This window comes from Coregonus lavaretus (assembly GCF_964263955.1).
Source record: "Coregonus lavaretus genome assembly, chromosome: 14".
In the NCBI taxonomy this organism is placed as follows: Eukaryota; Metazoa; Chordata; class Actinopteri; order Salmoniformes; family Salmonidae; genus Coregonus; species Coregonus lavaretus.
In genome coordinates, this window is record NC_140001.1 from 25,459,493 (window position 1) to 25,477,219 (window position 17,727).

General features: G+C 44.8%; 1 protein-coding gene across 1 annotated transcript; it reads left to right on the forward strand.

Moving 5' to 3' along the window:
• Positions 1–5,809: 5,809 nt before the first annotated feature.
• LOC311141722 (protein dispatched homolog 3-like) lies at positions 5,810–16,532 on the forward strand (the record flags this gene model as incomplete). Its single annotated transcript, XM_084177153.1, has 21 exons — positions 5,810–5,831; positions 6,792–7,811; positions 7,974–8,193; positions 8,456–8,592; positions 8,800–8,934; positions 9,058–9,218; positions 9,373–9,512; positions 9,652–9,743; positions 9,857–10,021; positions 10,244–10,405; positions 10,739–10,888; positions 11,009–11,145; positions 11,245–11,414; positions 11,511–11,641; positions 11,791–11,966; positions 12,065–12,191; positions 12,285–12,430; positions 12,540–12,699; positions 12,872–12,985; positions 13,225–13,397; positions 15,235–16,532. 21 exons carry the CDS (start codon positions 5,810–5,812, stop codon positions 15,580–15,582), a joined length of 4,086 nt encoding a protein of 1,361 aa, XP_084033279.1. The 3' UTR covers positions 15,583–16,532.
• Positions 16,533–17,727: the final 1,195 nt, after the last annotated feature.

Consider the following 17,727-nt stretch of genomic DNA (forward strand, 5'->3'; position numbering starts at 1 on the left):
TTGTGTGCGTTTTATATTATTTAAATGTATATGTTCGACTTTACAAACTGCCTGAAAGTGCTTGCCTGCCAATATTTGTGATACATGTAAGTTGATGGAATGATGTCTGTTCAGATTGGATGGACTCATTAAACCCTAACAACAACAGTCTGGTATCTGTGAGATTGCTTTACAGGATATCCTCAATAATTGGTAAGATCTGAGAAATCATAAGATCTGCAGTCGTCCAATGCGTCCCCATTCAGTCCTCCAGATGGCTGTAACTCGCAGCAGTCTGGTAACTGTCGTCATTTTCCTCTGTTCTTAATAAGCAGGTGAGCTGAAATCACTGTAGATCTGTAGGATTATTCTGGGGTAAGATGGGATCCTATGCAGCTTCTTGAAAAGAACAATGACAAAGTGGCCTGCATGTTGCAGAGACAGATTGACTTGCACTCACACTCCTGGCCCTGTCTGCAACCCCATTCTCCCTGCCTAGCAAGTGCAACAACACCCGTTGTAATTGAGAAAACCAGCAGGAATTTAAATTTCAGGCTTATCTAAAATACTTCTATTTAGCAATCATGGATTGCCTGTCGTCTCGTGTGTGAATGTTTGTGCGTACGCACACGCTGAGAAAATACTTTATATTTGTTTTGAAAGTTTGTGATGGATGAAGTGATTGATAAAAAGAATACAGGAGTGTATGTAATAAGACTATAACATTATCAAACCACTCATTCATGACAGAAATATGATTGAGGTGATTGCAATACTGTAGGTCTATGCCCAGTGTAGTGTATCGGTACATGGAGAGAATACAGTGCCTTCGGAAAGTATTAAGACCCCTTGACTTTTTCCACATTTTGGTAGGTTACAGCCTTATTCTAAAATTGCTGCCACCACCATGCTTCAACGTAGGGATGGTGCCAGGTTTCCTCAAGTACTGACGCTTGGTATTCAGGCCAAAGAGTTAAATCTTAGTTTCATCAGACCAGAGAATCTTGTTTCTCATGTCTGAGTCTTTAGGTGACTTTTGGCAAACTCCAAGCGGGCTGTCATGTGCCTTTTACTGAGGAGTGGCTTCCATCTGGCCACTTTACCATAAAGGCCTTATTGGTGGAGTGCTGCAGAGATGGTTGTCCTTCTGGAAGGTTCTCCAATCTCCGCAGAGGAACTCTAGAGCTCTGTCAGAGTGACCATCGGGTTCTTGGTCACCTCCCTGACCAAGGCCCTTCTCTTGCTCAGTTTGGCCGGGTGGCCAGCTCTAGCAAGAGTCTTGGTGGTTCCAAACGTCTTCCATTTAAGAATGATGGAGGCCACTGTGTTCTTGTGGACATTCGATGCTGCAGAATTTTTGTTTGTACCCTTCCCCAGATCTGTGCCTCGACACAATCCTGTCTCGGAGCTCTATGGACAATTCCTTCGACCTCATGGCTTGGTTTTTGCTCTGACATGCACTGTCAACTGTGGGACCTTATATAGACAGGTGTGTGTCTTTCCAAATCAATTGAATTTACCACAGGTGGACTCCAATCAAGTTGTAGAAACATCTCAAGTATGATCAATGGAAACAGGATGCACCTGAGCTCAATTTCGAGTCTCATAGCAAAGGGTCTGAATACTTATGTAAATAAGGTATTTCTGAAACATTTCTAAAAACCTGTTTTTGCTTTGTCATTATTGGGTATTGTGTGTAGATTGCTGAGGATTTGTATTTATTTAATCAATTTTAGAATAAGGCTGTAACGTAACAAAATGTGGAAAAGGTCAAGGGTCTGAATACTTTCCGAAGGCACTATATACTTACATATTGTATTTTACCATTATAAATATTATTTTTTCAGTTCATCAGTCACTTGGAGGACAGCAAATTGGACCCCTTCACTGACATGCTTGAGGACTCACCAGCTGTTGAGGACTCAGAGTGGGACATAGATTTCTGATTGAAAAATATAATTTCTATCTGGGTTGAATCCTACACATGATCTGATACGAAAATAGTTTTTGGAAATTCAACTGAGACCGAGAAATGGAATGTCATTGTGTTCAACATTCTTTGATTTCAACTGGTTTGAATATTTTGTAATTCTATATTTTGTAAACAAGGCCCTTCTCTCCCGATTGCTCAGTTTGGCCTGGCGGCCAGCTCTAGCTCTAAGAATGATGGAGGCCACTGTTTTCTTGGGGACCTTCAATGCTGCAGACATTTTTTGGTACCCTTCCCCAGATCTGTGTCTCGACACAATCCAGTCTCGGAGCTCTACGGACAATTCCTTCGACCTCATGGCTTGGTTTTTGCTCTGACATGCACTGTCAACTGTGGGACCTTTATATAGACAGGTGTGTGCCTTTCCAAATCATGTCCAATCAATTGAATTTACCACAGATGGACTCCAATCTAGTTGTAGAAACATCTCAAGGATAATTAATGGAACAGGATGCACCTGAGCTCAATTTCGAGTCTCATAGCAAAGGGTCTGAATACTTATGTAAATAAGGTATGTGGTCATTATGGGGTATTGTGTGTAGATTACTGAGGATTTGTATTTATTTAATCAATTTTAGAATGACGCTGTAACGTAATAAAATGTGGAAAAATACTTTCCGAAGGCACTGTATGTAAAATCATCACTGTATCGTAATAAACCAAAGTGATGTGACCACAAGCAGTCCTATCTAACCATATTATCCAATCATAGCAGTCTACTGTGGTAAATTCAATTTCATGTTGAATAACGATAGCTCTGAGAGCATTGCCTTTAACAGAATTCTTTAGATGTGAATGCAGGAGGGCCTTGGGGAACAAAAATGGGGCTCAGACTCCTGGGGTTGAAATGATATGGCCTAGCCCCCCCCCCCCCCCCTCCCCCCCGCAGAGCCCTGGCCAGACCAAACCAACCAAATCCTCTGGAAGCAAAGGGGGACTCTACTGCAGTCTGTTGGCTAAACCTTCACGTTAGGCACATGTTTCTTGCCAAATAGAGCTTGAATCAGTCAGCCCTCTTTTTGCATTACCTGTTAGGCTGTGATGAGATTTATCCCCTGTCACACGTAGTGTCCTTGACGCCCAGGGCTGTGCTCCCCTCCCCTCCCCTTGGTGAGCCAGTCAGGAGAGAAGCCTGAACAAAGCCATGAGAGAGGAGCTGCTGGGAGAGTGAAAGAACTGATACTCTCACTGACTACGTCGCCTGGACAACCAGGCACAGTAGGGAGGGAAGAGTGAGAGAAAGGGAGAAAATAACAAAACATAATTTTTATGGTAGCCAAGACTCATTGAACAATAGAAAGATCTCAGAAGTCTTGTATCGGTGAGGCTGCGCTAAGGTGCAGGCTCTCTCCCTCCTGGAGCTAGAACACTTATGAACATAAAACCAAGATCAACAGAGTGATTCAAGTGAACATCTGGAGAACAAGTTTGAAATGAAATTGTTCAGCACAGGTATGCATCCTCAGAGGACCCCATAGGGCTGCACATCCCATCAGTTCATACCTCTACTCTTCAAGCTCAGGTAAAATTCTCCGGCTCTGCCGTACACTAAATCTCTCTTTTTTTTATTTATAATTAACAGATGCTTAAATAATGAATTACACCCAACAACAACTGAGCATGGCATTATCCTGTTATTATCTCTCATTTACTAAGCCAAATAAGAGTCAATAGGTGGCAAGAAAAGGTCATCCCTACCAGCAGCCTCTGAGGAGCACAGCTGCAGTAAATGGAGCTCCCAGGTGGATAGAGAATCTTCAGAGACCTTGGCTTGCTGTAATGGGAGTATTCAAAAAAAAATCTGTCGTCAAACTTCACATGGCCCTGTAGATCTCCAGACAATCATTCTTCTTCTGCAATCACCCACCATCTCTCCCCCAGGTGTAGCAGCAGTAGTGAGCTTTGGGTTTGGGTTTACGGTACTTGCATGTGTTAAGGGGTTCATCCATCTTTGCAAATATCAAAAAAATGACTGTCATTAGGTGCAAATGAAGCATGAGTGAGGTATTTACACTTGAACTATGCTGAACCTTTATATCCTGGGGATCTGTGAAGAATAGAGGCATCACCCTCAGTGATTACCCTTTTAGTGATACTCAGTGCTCATACATAAGCAATGTCTGTCTTCTGGTGTGCTGGGCTGAGATTAATGTCCCTTTAAATGATGTTGCATGCTCTGTGAATTTAAACCATGCTGAATCTGTGGGGCAGGAGAAACTGAAATCCATATTGGATGAGATGGGGAAAGTATGAAACGAGGGAGGGGAGGAAGGAGAGCAGACGGGAGCATACCATTTTTGGCTGTTGTCAGTAAGAGAGGTTTTGTATGTATCCTCCTTATTCCCACCTTTCTAGACGCTTGTACACATACACATACACACACGCATCAGCACATCCCCAGAAAGCAAGAAATAAAAGCCTTATGTGCCTGTGAGTGAGGGTGTGTTGGATGGCATACTGGGAGTGTTTAGAGTGCCACATCAGATCCACAGGATACTAACACTCAGCATAGACAGCACAGTACCAAGAAAACAGCACATTGCCACACAACAGCAATAGTCACCAACTGGCATTCAACCCTGATTTGGTGCTTCACATTCCAAAGTCAACCCAAAAAGCTAGCATTTGGTCTGCAGGGGAAAGATATCTTTAGTTCTCTAGAAAGTTATTCACATAAGGATATTCATTCACCTCTTTCACTGCATTTTTTATAGTTGTATCAGGGCCATTGGCATGTCACAGCATTGTAAATAATGTACAGAATTATCAACCTCATCCAATCAATTTCTCTTTGCTGTGGTAAATCTATAGTTGAAAATAACCTATAAATTCTGCTGGACAGTGTCTCTAGAATATGGGGCTAAAAATAAATGACAGACCAAGGAATGCGTAAGATTAGAATGACAAAGTTCATGCTGATTTAAACTTTTGAGAATGCTTTTGTTGTCCATAAATCTATTTTTATTCCCCACCTGCACAGCCTAAATTGACTTCCTCCGCTCTCAAGCATGAAAGAAAAATTAAAAAGTTGAATGATTCTGGCATCCTCATTCTCGCTTCAGCCCTGGGAGTGTTACCCTGCAGTTGAGGCTTCTCTCATAAAGATATTGTATGGCTGGAAAAGCAGCGTGCCTGAATTCATCAACAGGGGAAAAGGATGTGTCCCAGGAGCCTGTCAGAGACAGATTACTCCAGGAGGCATCGCAGTAATCTGCCTGATGGTGGGGGGAGCAAGGGACACTCTACTGTACATCCATGCTATGTCTGTGTAACGGTGTTCTCAGTAAACGACTGTACATCCATGCTATGTCTGTGTAACGGTGTTCTCAGTAAACGACTGTACATCCATGCTATGTCTGTGTAACGGTATTCTCAGTAAACGACCATTAACATGAAATACACAGCACTGCTTTAATAGCACAGTGTCTGCATAACTGAAGAGTGGTGTAAGTGTGAGGGGCCAGCATGGTGTTTCACCACAACTGATCAGCAATTCCAGGGATGTGGAAACAAACATGGCAGGTATGGAAATGTACAGAGCTAGCTAATTTTAGACTGCCTTGAATATTAAACCACACAAAGCTGCCTTTCATATTTGTTGATGTTGTAATGTAAGGTGCTCCCTTCCTCCTCCCTCTCATTTACCCTCTTTCTCTCCCTCTCTCCTCTCCCCTCTTTTTCTCCTTCCCTCCCTCTCCCCTCTCAATGGACTGATCCTTTGTCTAATGAATTTGTCCTCAGAAGGGGCTGCAGACCCAGATGTTCTCCCAGTGCAGACATGTTGAACTGCTCTGTTCTCTCATTGAGGGCGAGCATTGGTGTCCATCTATGCCCTGAACAATGACATGGCACTGTTGTCATGGTCATCTCTTTGAATAGACTGTATTCGTGGCTATGTGCAGGTTCAGCTGCAAATGTGTATAGATAGCTAGCCTACTACGGCTGATAAATTATCATAATGCTTATCTTGGTTCTTGATCAACGGCCATAGGTTTACCAACCAAATTAACAATGGATTCAAACTCCCTTATCTTATCGGAAACGTAAATATTCAAGACCCAGGCTGAAGAGATATGGAAATTATGCTCCCACTCTTTTGGCCTCCCCGCCCCACCTAGATGACCCTGGAGCTCTAGTCTAAAGATAGTAGATGAATTGCCAATTTGTCGTTAGCACGATTATTGCCACGTGAATACCAAATTACTGCAGTATCCTTTGTTTGCAGTGGAGTGAAAAGAGGAAGGAACAATAGCTTGACACTATCAGAAGCTGTCTATCACCAGGGATAAAACCCCTCTCATATTCCACACCTCTCTAACATTCCACACGTCTCTCCCCTCTCCGTAATTAGACAAGTGAGATTATTTAATTTGCTGCAGATCAGCCAAACCCAAGTCGACTGCTGATATGGACAAAGACGCCAATGAGCACTCTAGGGGAAATATAGTTTTTTTGCACACACTGAAGGAATGAGTGAGAGGCATGAAATTGCAGCTACTCTCTCTAAACTCCCAGCCTTAGTGTTCAGCATCTTAAACTGGCAGATGTACACTGCTTTGGACCGTTGAGGTCCATCTTCTTACTAAATTCTCCCCTTGACTTTTCTGTCAGCTGAATAACAACCCTGTGTGTCTTGGCTATTGCGGGATATATTTAATGGCTGTGCCCTTGCTGGCTGTGTACTGCAGAATACCCTGAACCACTATTATGCCTGCTCTGTAAATCACCTATAATTTATGTCTATGTTTTTCTGTCCAAGGACAGGAGAGGATTTACATTAGGAGAGTGAGTGATGATGAAGTACTGTGTGTGTTTGTGACAGGTGCTGCTGCCATGGACTTGGAAGACGAGCCATTGTTATTCCAGAGCAGCTGGGATGCTGAGAAAGAAGAGGAGCGAGAGGAGGAGGGTGGGGAGTCAGATACACAGACTAATGGGAGGAGCAGCACCACTGGAGGCAACAGGGTGTGGGGGGCGATGGGCTGGGTCTACACACAACCCTGGGTGAGTGGGGTTGTCCTGGGAGTTGGAGTCTTTCTCCCCTGTGCCCTCTCTGCCTACATGTTCCTATACTGCCCCCCATTGGACATAGACCTTTCCTACAGTGCCTTTGAGGTTCATAGCCACTTCTCCGCTGAGCGGTTTGATGCACTCACCATTGCCATAAAGACTCAGTTGGGGTCCTGGGACAGACGCAGGCGTGACGTGGACCACTATGACTCTACTGCTCTACAGGAGCTGCTGTTGGACATGCTGGGTAGGCAGGGAGATGGAACATCCAACAGGACATCACATGGAGGGCTGAACTCGAAATCTCTGAAAAATAAAATGTTCAAAAGAGTAGTAATGCAACAGAGAGGAGATGCCCTGAGTCGGCAAGAGACTGCGAGGCATGGAGAGGCTAGGGGTGGTAAAGTAGAGGTATGGGAGGAGGAAAAAAATACAACTAATTTAGGAAAATCTGAGAGTCGTGAGTCCATAGAGGGAGAGGGAGACAGTGAGAGATCTCAGACTAGGATGCGCAGGTTTGCTCCCAACTACTCATACCTGCAGAGCCAAGCCCTGTGGAGGATGGAGCTGGTTTTTGTAGCTCAGGGTGGGGGGGACAACAACATCTTCACCCCAGAGCGTCTCCGCACCATCCACCACATAGAGCGCCTGCTCATGCAGCATCCCCAGTTCCAGCAGTTCTGTTGGAAGCCTCTGGAGGTCCTGAGAGACCTGCCCCTGGGCCCCTCCTACTGCTCCCCTCCAAGCTCCCTCCTCTCCTACCTCTTCCCCAGTGAACAGGGAGGCAGGATCTACTACGACGGCATGGGACCCGACCTGGCTGACATCCATGGTGAGTCTGAGGTTTATAAAACTGGGCATATTCTGTAGGTACAGTTGCTGCTCTGCATGATTTAGTAGGGAGCTCATCTGCTTGAGGGAGATCAAGCAGAACATTAAAGGGAGCAGGCAGCGACGGTACCACTTTGATCTTCACTTGTGTTTCTGCTCCCAGGTGCTCTGAGTCTAGCGATCACCCACCCACAGTTCTACTGGTATGTGGATGAGAGTCTGGCCCCTGACCGACTCTCCTCCTCTCTCCTGCGCAGTGAGATCCAATTTGGAGCTCCGCTGCCCTCTTACTGCTCCCTCCAGGACCGGCCTGAGGAGCAGAGAAGCCGCTTCAGGAACTTTGTGGTTCAGTACGCTGACATCCTGGCTCAGCAGTCCACCAGGTGGGTTATGGCTTATGGGCCCTCTGCCAATGCTGATGATACGCTGTGTGCTGTGTAAACTCTAGAAGAACCACATTCTAAAATACATAAAAGAGCCATAAGATGAACTGATGCTGTTTTTAATTTCTCACAAGACTTCAACTCTCCAGACCAATTGTAATTAAGCACAATCAAAGAGTCCCTCCTTTCATGACACCCACATACTATTATTTCATTCTCTGTCTCTGACTGTCTCCTTATCTCTGGGTTTGTGTGATGCTAGCCAGGTGAAGGTGTTGTATGGGGGCACAGAGCTGTTTGATAACGAGGTGAGACAGACCTTCCACAGTGACATGTTGCTGGCGCTGATCAGTGGAGGCTGCATCACTCTGCTGGTCTATTTCCTCACCTCCTTCTCAAGTAAGGTCCCATGCACTCTCCCACCTGCATTAGATACTACATGCATGTTATTCCAACATCTCCTATAGGTCATATGCTGTTATACATAGAATCTGTGAAAAGCTAGCATCAGTATCTAATTCTTAGTATTATTCTTATTATTTTGATACCACATACAAGACATGCAACATGAGGTCTTGCAGTCAGTCATTTGGTGTGTCTCTACAGTGTTCCTGACATTCTTTGGGCTCACTAGCATTGGTCTGAGCTGCCTGGTGGCTCTCTTCCTCTACCATGTGGTCTTTGGGGTGAGATACCTGGGCATCCTCAATGGAGTTGCAGCCTTTGTGATCATTGGCATTGGTGAGTGACAATATGAAAATATATTCTAGAATTTCTCTCATGACCAAACTGGTTGAGAAACAACATCTTTGTTACAGATAACATCCCTCTCTTTCTTCTGTTTCCCCTCTTACTGTTCTCCAGGTGTGGATGATGTGTTTGTGTTCATGAGTACCTTCAGACAGGCTTCCCACTTAGTCCATCCAGTCCAGAGGATGGTGTACACGGTGAAAACAGCTGGCCGGGCCACCTTCCTCACCTCCTTCACCACCGCAGCCGCATACGCTGCTAACACCTTCTCACAGGTACTCAGAAGAATTGTCAGTCCATATTGTATTATCCTTCCAAAGGGAATGCAAAATAAATTAATGGCTGTGAGGTGGAACTGTCTGTACATGTATGTGTATCAATATGAAAGCATGATGTAAATGTATTGAGGTCTTTTGCCCTTCCAATCAGATTCCGGCCGTGCATGACTTTGGCCTGTTCATGGCCCTCATCGTCAGCTGCTGCTGGCTTTGGGTGTCCATCCTCATGCCCGCTGCCCTGTGTATCTGGACCCAGTGTGTTGACCCCCAGGAGAATGCCTGTCTCAAATGGTGTGATTCCATCTTTCCTCCTTTTTTGCTAGAGAACAGAGTTCCTATTGTTGTGGTGCTTGCCTTTTCATTCTGTTTTCCTATTATGAACAAAGTGTGATTCTAAAGCTGTGTCTCTCTGATACGCTTCCTCTTAAAGGTGGAAGGCACTTGCAGGACTGTCAGTGAGCCACAGTCCTTTGTCAGATGAGGATGACGATGTGGCCCTACTGTCAGTGGAGATGGAGCCAGGTGAGATCCATATCTGAACAGAGCTAAATTAAAGAAGGGCAGAAGAATGAAAGGTAATAGTAGAGTCCCAACACCATTCACCCCCTCTCTCTGTCTCACCCTGTCTCATTCAGGCTCCTGTGACACAGATGTAGATGCAGCCATTCTGTCCCTGTCAGTGGAGACCTCTCTCTCATCACCAGAGCAGGGGACTTCAGGCGTGGTCAGCGCTTACCTTCAGTGGGCTCTGAGGCACTGGGTGGCAGAGCCAGCCGTGGAGAAACGTAACGTCATTCTAGGTAATGGCTCTGTCTGTCTGCAGCGGTTGGGAGGACCACCACATCTCATGATGCCCATATTCCTTTTTCAACTTTTATCAGCAATATCCATGAGTGTTTTGTATTGTCTATCCCTGAATCCTCTTCACAAAAAAGCAATTTAATCATATTCTTCTCCCCTCAGTGATCTACCCCATCTGAACTGCCCATCTTACAGGCCAGTCTTTGTCTTGCTGCCCATAGGAATCTACATCCTGGTCCTGTTGCTGTCTGCTGGCTGCTGCTGCCTCCTGCGGCCGGCAACTCACGCCCCGTTACTGTTTCGTCCAGACACCAACCTCCAGACTCTACTGGGACTGAGGAACAACCTCAGTGCCCAGGGCGTATCCTGCCACATGTGCTCTGGTGAGACGTCGCCATCAATCAGTGTGATGGAACCCAGATGGGTGTAAAGTAAACTGATTACACTACTTTCATCCCAAATGAAACTCCCCTGTCCTGCAACTGTCTGGCTGTAAATGTCTTTATGCAACATTTCAATTCATTTTAGACTGGGATATTAATTTACAGTCGACTCCTGGTAAGAGCTGACTCCATTACATTATTTTTCTTGCTATGGGTATTTGCATGCTCCAATTCAGTGCTCACATTCACAACACTCCCAGGACATTGCATATATCAGGATATTAAGCTCTGCCAATAATTTAGCATTGAATCGAAATGTCCCATTTCCTGCAGGTCTGTTCATGGAGAAACCTCATCTTCTGCACAGCCCTACCCATACTACCCCCTCCATGGCTGGGTTTCACCCCCAACAACATACACAGAGCCCTTCAAACTCAACTCTACAGAGCCCAATCACACCAAGCACTTCCTCCATCACAACAGGTACTGGATAGAATGTTAACATATCTAAATAGGATCCACATGAATATATACCTGGCAATGTTTGAATGTGTGCCTCTATTTATCTACTGCTACTACTACTACTGTATCCTTTCATGACAGGGCCTCTGCTGACAGTGTATGTCTCTAAGCTGGATATGGGCACTTCTATCACTCTGTACCGCTTCTCTCTGAATACTAGCATGCCCTCGCCTTGGAAAGGCCTCAGTCCCAAGAATGGAGAAGTTCCATCCTTTCAGGTTAGATGACCCTCAAAAACGTGTTATTACTGGGTTATGATCTAATATCTAACCTCTGGTAGTCAGCTTCATCATATAACTTCTGGTGTCTCTAAACAGGCGTACATTGAACCTCACAGCAACTTCAGCATGCACATGACTGTGTGCGTGTCCCATGTGTACCACCCCCACCCTCGCTGGTTGATCACTTCCCAGTCATGTGATCCACGCCACGGCTGGAGGTCAGAGTTCAGCTTCTATGTGGCATCGGCTGAGCAGCAGCACAGCAGGTAAAAGGAATGACGAGGGACAGATGATGGAGGAATAGAGAACAGTCAAGCTGTTTGTGGTCAAGTTGTTGACACAGCTGTCCTTGTGCCTCCCAGGAGGCTGTACTTTGCCCAGCACAAGCTTAGTCCTCATCCCAGCCGAGTGTGTGCAGAACCACCTGGTTGTGTGATCAGCTCCGGGCCTGACGGACCCACACGAGGCTCCTTCTACACACCGCTCCCCACAGGTAAGAGCGGGAGAACATCTGGAGCCAGAAGATATCAGTGAACTGCATGAATACTCAGCATTGGTTTGAAATACAAGCATGTACTATGAATTGTTGCTTATGAATGTGAGGGAGTGACCTTTTTTCCTCATTTGTACCTTGTTTAAAAGATTCCACCTCAACCAAAAGGTCCAAGACCTCCGGTTTTAACCCCTGTAGTGGAGGTGGCTGTGGCCAGCCAGCAGTCCGTCCTCTGGTTGACACTGGTGCCATGGTGTTTGTGGTGTTTGGAATACTGGGAGTCAACCGCACCCAACGCACAGACAACCACGTCATTGGGGACATGGTGAGGGGCCAACTGCGAGACAATAACAATATGAAGGTGTAATTTAATAATCAATACTGTTTTAGTGGTATTGATTTGTTCTCAAATTCTCTCCAAAGGGCAGTGTGATATTTGATCCAAACTTTGATATCTTCCAAGAGATTGGACACCTCTGCCAAATCTGTAAAGTCATCAGTGCTAATAAACAGCTTGTGAAGCCGGGAGGAGCCCAATGTTTACCCTCCGGTAAAAACTGCACAGACAGTCTAACACATCTAACAGCACACATACACAAACCATGTTTGATATGAGTTACATTTATTCTCTCTCTCTCTTCAGGCAACAAGCTTTCTTCTATCCTGCCCTTACTCCACCCAGACTGCCACTCCCTCCCTGAGCCCAACCTGCTGCCAGGCCAGCTGTCCCATGGGGCCGTGGGGACGCACGGTGGCAGAGTGCGCTGGCTCTCCATGGCCTTTGAGTCTGTGAGTGCCAGCCACTGTTGTCCTTGGTGTATACTACCACCTCTAATGTTATAACTCAGGTCTGTGCCAGTAACAGAGCTCATGTATTTTTCATCTGTCTGTTCCTAAGACCACCTACAAGGGGAAATCCTCTTTCCAGACTCGCTCAGACTTCCTCCAGTGGGAGACCTTCCTACAAGAGCAGCTCTCAGCTCTCCCAGAATCCTCTGCTCTACGGAGAGGTTTCCAGACCTGTGAGCACTGGAAGCAGATCTTTATGGAAATCATAGGCAAGTGGAGAAGCCGGAGGACACAGCTGTTCCATACCCAGGGCACAATCAATTTTTTTGACTACCTGTCGAGCAGCTAATAAATATGATCATATGTAAAATATTATTATTTCAGTCCTTCTGGGAATGTAACTTTCCTGTGCTGACTGACTCCTTCCTGGGTTTTATGTAGGTGTGGAGAGCGCCCTCTGCAGTCTGCTCCTGTCCCTGGCCATCTGTGTGGCAGCTGTGTCTGTTTTCACTGCCCATACACTTCTGCTGCTGCCTATACTGCTCACCATCCTGGGTAAGACACTGCTGATCATGCCTGTATTTTTATCAGGATGGTCCATTGTGAATAGACTGCAGAGAAAGGTCTCCAATAATTTGATACAATGCAGTATTGATGTGTTATTGGGAATAACGTAAGAGGCAGTAATTAACTGTTGTAATGTACATACTGTATGTTCTGTGGTTTTAGCCGTGGGAGGATTAGGGGGTCATCTGTCTGTCAGTGTGTGACTGTGATCTCTTGACCATATGCAGGGGTCATCTGTCTGGTGGTGGCCATCATGTACTGGCTGGGCTGGGAGTTGGGGGCTGTGGAGGCCATCTCTCTGTCCATCCTAGTGGGCTCCTCAGTGGACTACTGCCTGCACCTGGTGGAGGGCTACCTGCTGGCTGGGGAGACCTTACCAGCCACACTAGGACACACTATGGTACGTACAACACAATCTGATATGTACAGTGGGGAAAAAAAGTATTTAGTCAGCCACCAATTGTGCAAGTTCTCCCACTTAAAAAGATGAGAGAGGCCTGTAATTTTCATCATAGGTACACGTCAACTATGACATACAAAATGAGAAAAAAATCCAGAAAATCACATTGTAGGATTTTTAATGAATTTATTTGCAAATGATGGTGGAAAATAAGTATTTGGTCAATAACAAAAGTTTCTCAATACTTTGTTATATACCCTTTGTTGGCAATGACACAGATCAAAGGGTGTAAGTCTTCACAAGGTTTTCACACACTGTTGCTGGTATTTTGGCCCATTCCTCCATGCAGATCTCCTCTAGAGCAGTGATGTTTTGGGGCTGTCGCTGGGCAACACGGACTTTCAACTCCCTCCAAAGATTTTCTATGGGGTTGAGATCTGGAGACTGGCTAGGCCACTCCAGGACCTTGAAATGCTTCTTACGAAGCCACTCCTTCGTTGCCCGGGCGGTGTGTTTGGGATCATTGTCATGCTGAAAGACCCAGCCACGTTTCATCTTCAATGCCCTTGCTGATGGAAGGAGGTTTTCACTCAAAATCTCACGATACATGGCCCCATTCATTCTTTCCTTTACACGGATCAGTCGTCCTGGTCCCTTTGCAGAAAAACAGCCCCAAAGCATGATGTTTCCACCCCCATGCTTCACAGTAGGTATGGTGTTCTTTGGATGCAACTCAGCATTCTTTGTCCTCCAAACACGATGAGTTGAGTTTTTACCAAAAAGTTATATTTTGGTTTCATCTGACCATATGGCATTCTCCCAATCATCTTCTGGATCATCCAAATGCACTCTAGCAAACTTCAGACGGGCCTGGACATGTACTGGCTTAAGCAGGGGGACACGTCTATGCACTGCAGGATTTGAGTCCCTGGCGGAGTAGTGTGTTACTGATGGTAGGCTTTGTTACTTTGGTCCCAGCTCTCTGCAGGTCATTCACTAGGTCCCCCCGTGTGGTTCTGGGATTTTTGCTCACCGTTCTTGTGATCATTTTGACCCCACGGGGTGAGATCTTGCGTGGAGCCCCAGATCGAGGGAGATTATCAGTGGTCTTGTATGTCTTCCATTTCCTAATAATTGCTCCCACAGTTGATTTCTTCAAACCAAGCTGCTTACCTATTGCAGATTCAGTCTTCCCAGCCTGGTGCAGGTCTACAATTTTGTTTCTGGTGTCCTTTGACAGCTCTTTGGTCTTGGCCATAGTAGAGTTTGGAGTGTGACTGTTTGAGGTTGTGGACAGGTGTCTTTTATACTGATAACAAGTTCAAACAGGTGCCATTAATACAGGTAACAAGTGGAGGACAGAGGAGCCTCTTAAAGAAGAAGTTACAGGTCTGTGAGAGCCAGAAATCTTGCTTGTTTGTAGGTGACCAAATACTTATTTTCCACCATAATTTGCAAATAAATTCATAAAAAATCCTACAATGTGATTTTCTGGAGAAAAAAATTCTCAATTTGTCTGTCATAGTTGACGTGTACCTATGATGAAAATTACAGGCCTCTCTCATCTTTTTAAGTGGGAGAACTTGCACAATTGGTGGATGACTAAATATATTTTTTCCCCACTGTATCTATTATTGGCACATAAGGAATTTAATTTACATATTATATATTCTACTGTAAGAGAGCCAAACTCTCTTACAGTAGAATGAAGGATTTGCCTTTCGAATATTCTGTTTACTTAAAAGTAATGAATGCCACCGGGTTTAATGGAATACGGCTGAGGGTTATAATGCATAAAGAGAAAAGACTCATTATATAAATATGTTGATATTCTCAGGATCTGTCAGCTAAAAGGCAGAGACGGACCTTAGATGCAGTGAACCACGTGGGAGTTGCCATAGTGTCCAGTGCTGTCACCACGGTCATTTCCACTGTCCCTCTCTTCTTCTGTGTCATCGTGCCTTTTGCTAAATTTGGTCAGATCGTGGCCATAAACACAGTAGTGTCCATCTTGTTCACCCTGACTGTGACAGCAGCCATGTTGGCCACCATGGGCCCTGCCAACTTCCACAGGCCTCCCGGTGCCGTGCTGAAGGCCAGCCTGGCAGTACTGGGCACCACAGCCTTTGGCGTTGCCCTGTGCTGGGCAGGAGGGCAACTTGGACCAGTCCCTGGCACACAGTAGTCACCATGTGACCAAAAAAACTCAACCACTACTGTTACCTCTGTAAGAAGAACTAAGAGGCTTGGTCTAAACCTCAGTTTAGTATTGTTCTGTACATGCAGGTGGAAGGTTTCAGATAAGTAAAATCATCTTATTGAAGTAGACCTTTCTTGGTGTAGATAAAGTTGAATATTTTTTTTACCAAAGAATAGAATATGATCTCTTGAGAATAAATAGTCTGCAGAATAGGTTTTGGTTTCTGTTTTTTGCAGCCTACTGCCCAGAGAAGGAGATTACACAATGGGGATTAAATACTGGTTGGGTCCACGTTACTCTGTTCCTGAGAATCATTTTTTTCTTCTGAAAATTACTGGCTTCTCTGACCTGCTGTTAGCACTGACCTAATCTCTGGCGGTAAGAAACCACACTTTGAGGTCCAAAAAGACAGGTGTTGAATCATAAAAATATACAAATGATTATGTCATGCACTCCCTTATTCCATTGATAAGCCTATCACTCACATCACACCTCTTCACTTATCTGATTGTTCAGAAGAGAATGTTACAAGTCATAAGATTATTCAAGACAAGGCCAGTGTAAATTGGGAGGAATGTAAAAACTGGGATAAAAGGTGATTTACTTTACTGGCCTCACTCTTGTCCAGTCTATATGTGTAGATCTTAGATGTAGTGTGAGATATCCCATCGGGTTCTTGGTCACCTCCCTGACCAAGGCCCTTCTCCCCCGATTGCTCAGTTGGGCCGGGCGGCCAGCTCTAGGAAGAGTCTTGGTGGTTCTAAACATCTTCCATTTAAGAATGATGGAGGACACTGTGTTCTTGAGGAACAATGCTGCAGACATTTTTTGGTACCCTTCCCCAGATCTGTGCCTCGACACAATCCTGTTTCGGAGCTCTATGGACAATTCCTTCGACCTCATGGCTTGGTTTTTGCTCTGACATGCACTGTCAACTGTGGGACCTTACATAGATAGGCATGTGCCTTTCCAAATCATGTCCAATCAATTGAATTTACCACAGGTGGACTCCAAGTTGTAGAAACATCTCAAGGATGATCATTGGAAACAGGATGCACCTGAGCTCAATGTCGAGTCTCAGAGCAAAAGGTCTGAATACTTATGTAAATAAGGTATTTCTTTTTCTTTTTTTTATAACCTGTTTTTGCTTTGTCATTATGGGGTATTGTGTGTAGGTTGATGAGGTGGAAAAAGAACAATTTAATCAATTTTGGAATAAGGCTGTAATGTAACAAAATGTGGAAAAAGTCAAAGGGTCTGAATAATTTCCGACTGCACTGTATGCTGCTAATAACACACACACACTTGGGAAAATTGTTCCTTGTATCCTGAGTGCTGTAACATACAATTCCACGAACAATGCCACAGCCAGGAGTAACTCAACTTTAACAGCAGACAAGGAAATTAAGGACTAGCCACACATACCTGAACAAAAATGCTAAGAAAAATGCTAGCCCTCTCATTATGGTTAAAATGTACTGTACATTTCTAGATTCAATTAGATCAACAATAGTGGACACCCTGATGTTTTGGAGGTGTGTGAGGTCCAACTGCATACACCGCCCCACTCGCATAAAAGATCGGAATGAGAAAGTGTAGGCTATATATAAATAATTACGCTCAAATTGACAAATCATTAAACTAAATAATTAGAATTTCTATCATCCTAATCGAGTTGTAGATTAGGCCTACATCTCACGTTCCAGTGATGGAATTTGTAAACAAGGCTGCATGGGATTGCTGTTAGTGTGACTCTGTGCAGCCAATGACAATATCCGCTTTAGTATAATGCCAGGAGCCACTTGGATTTGACAGCTCTATCGCAACACCGCCAAAACAACAGCTATGCATATGTTGGCTAAAGCAGATCTGATTGAATAGACCCCGAAGGTATACTGTGGTATCTTCATGCACTTCAGACTGTAAATGGTAAATTGTAAACCTACAAAAATGTGAGTTATGTACTGTGGTGAATGTATATTTTCTATGGCACAGTCAGTGCTTAATTTGAGCCGGATCCTGCCCTATACTGTTTCGTTCTGGAACCTATTTGCCAGGATCTGGTACCTCTCATGGCATGTTTTTTTTCCACTGTTTGTAATGTACAAATTTGAATAAAAGCAATCAGAG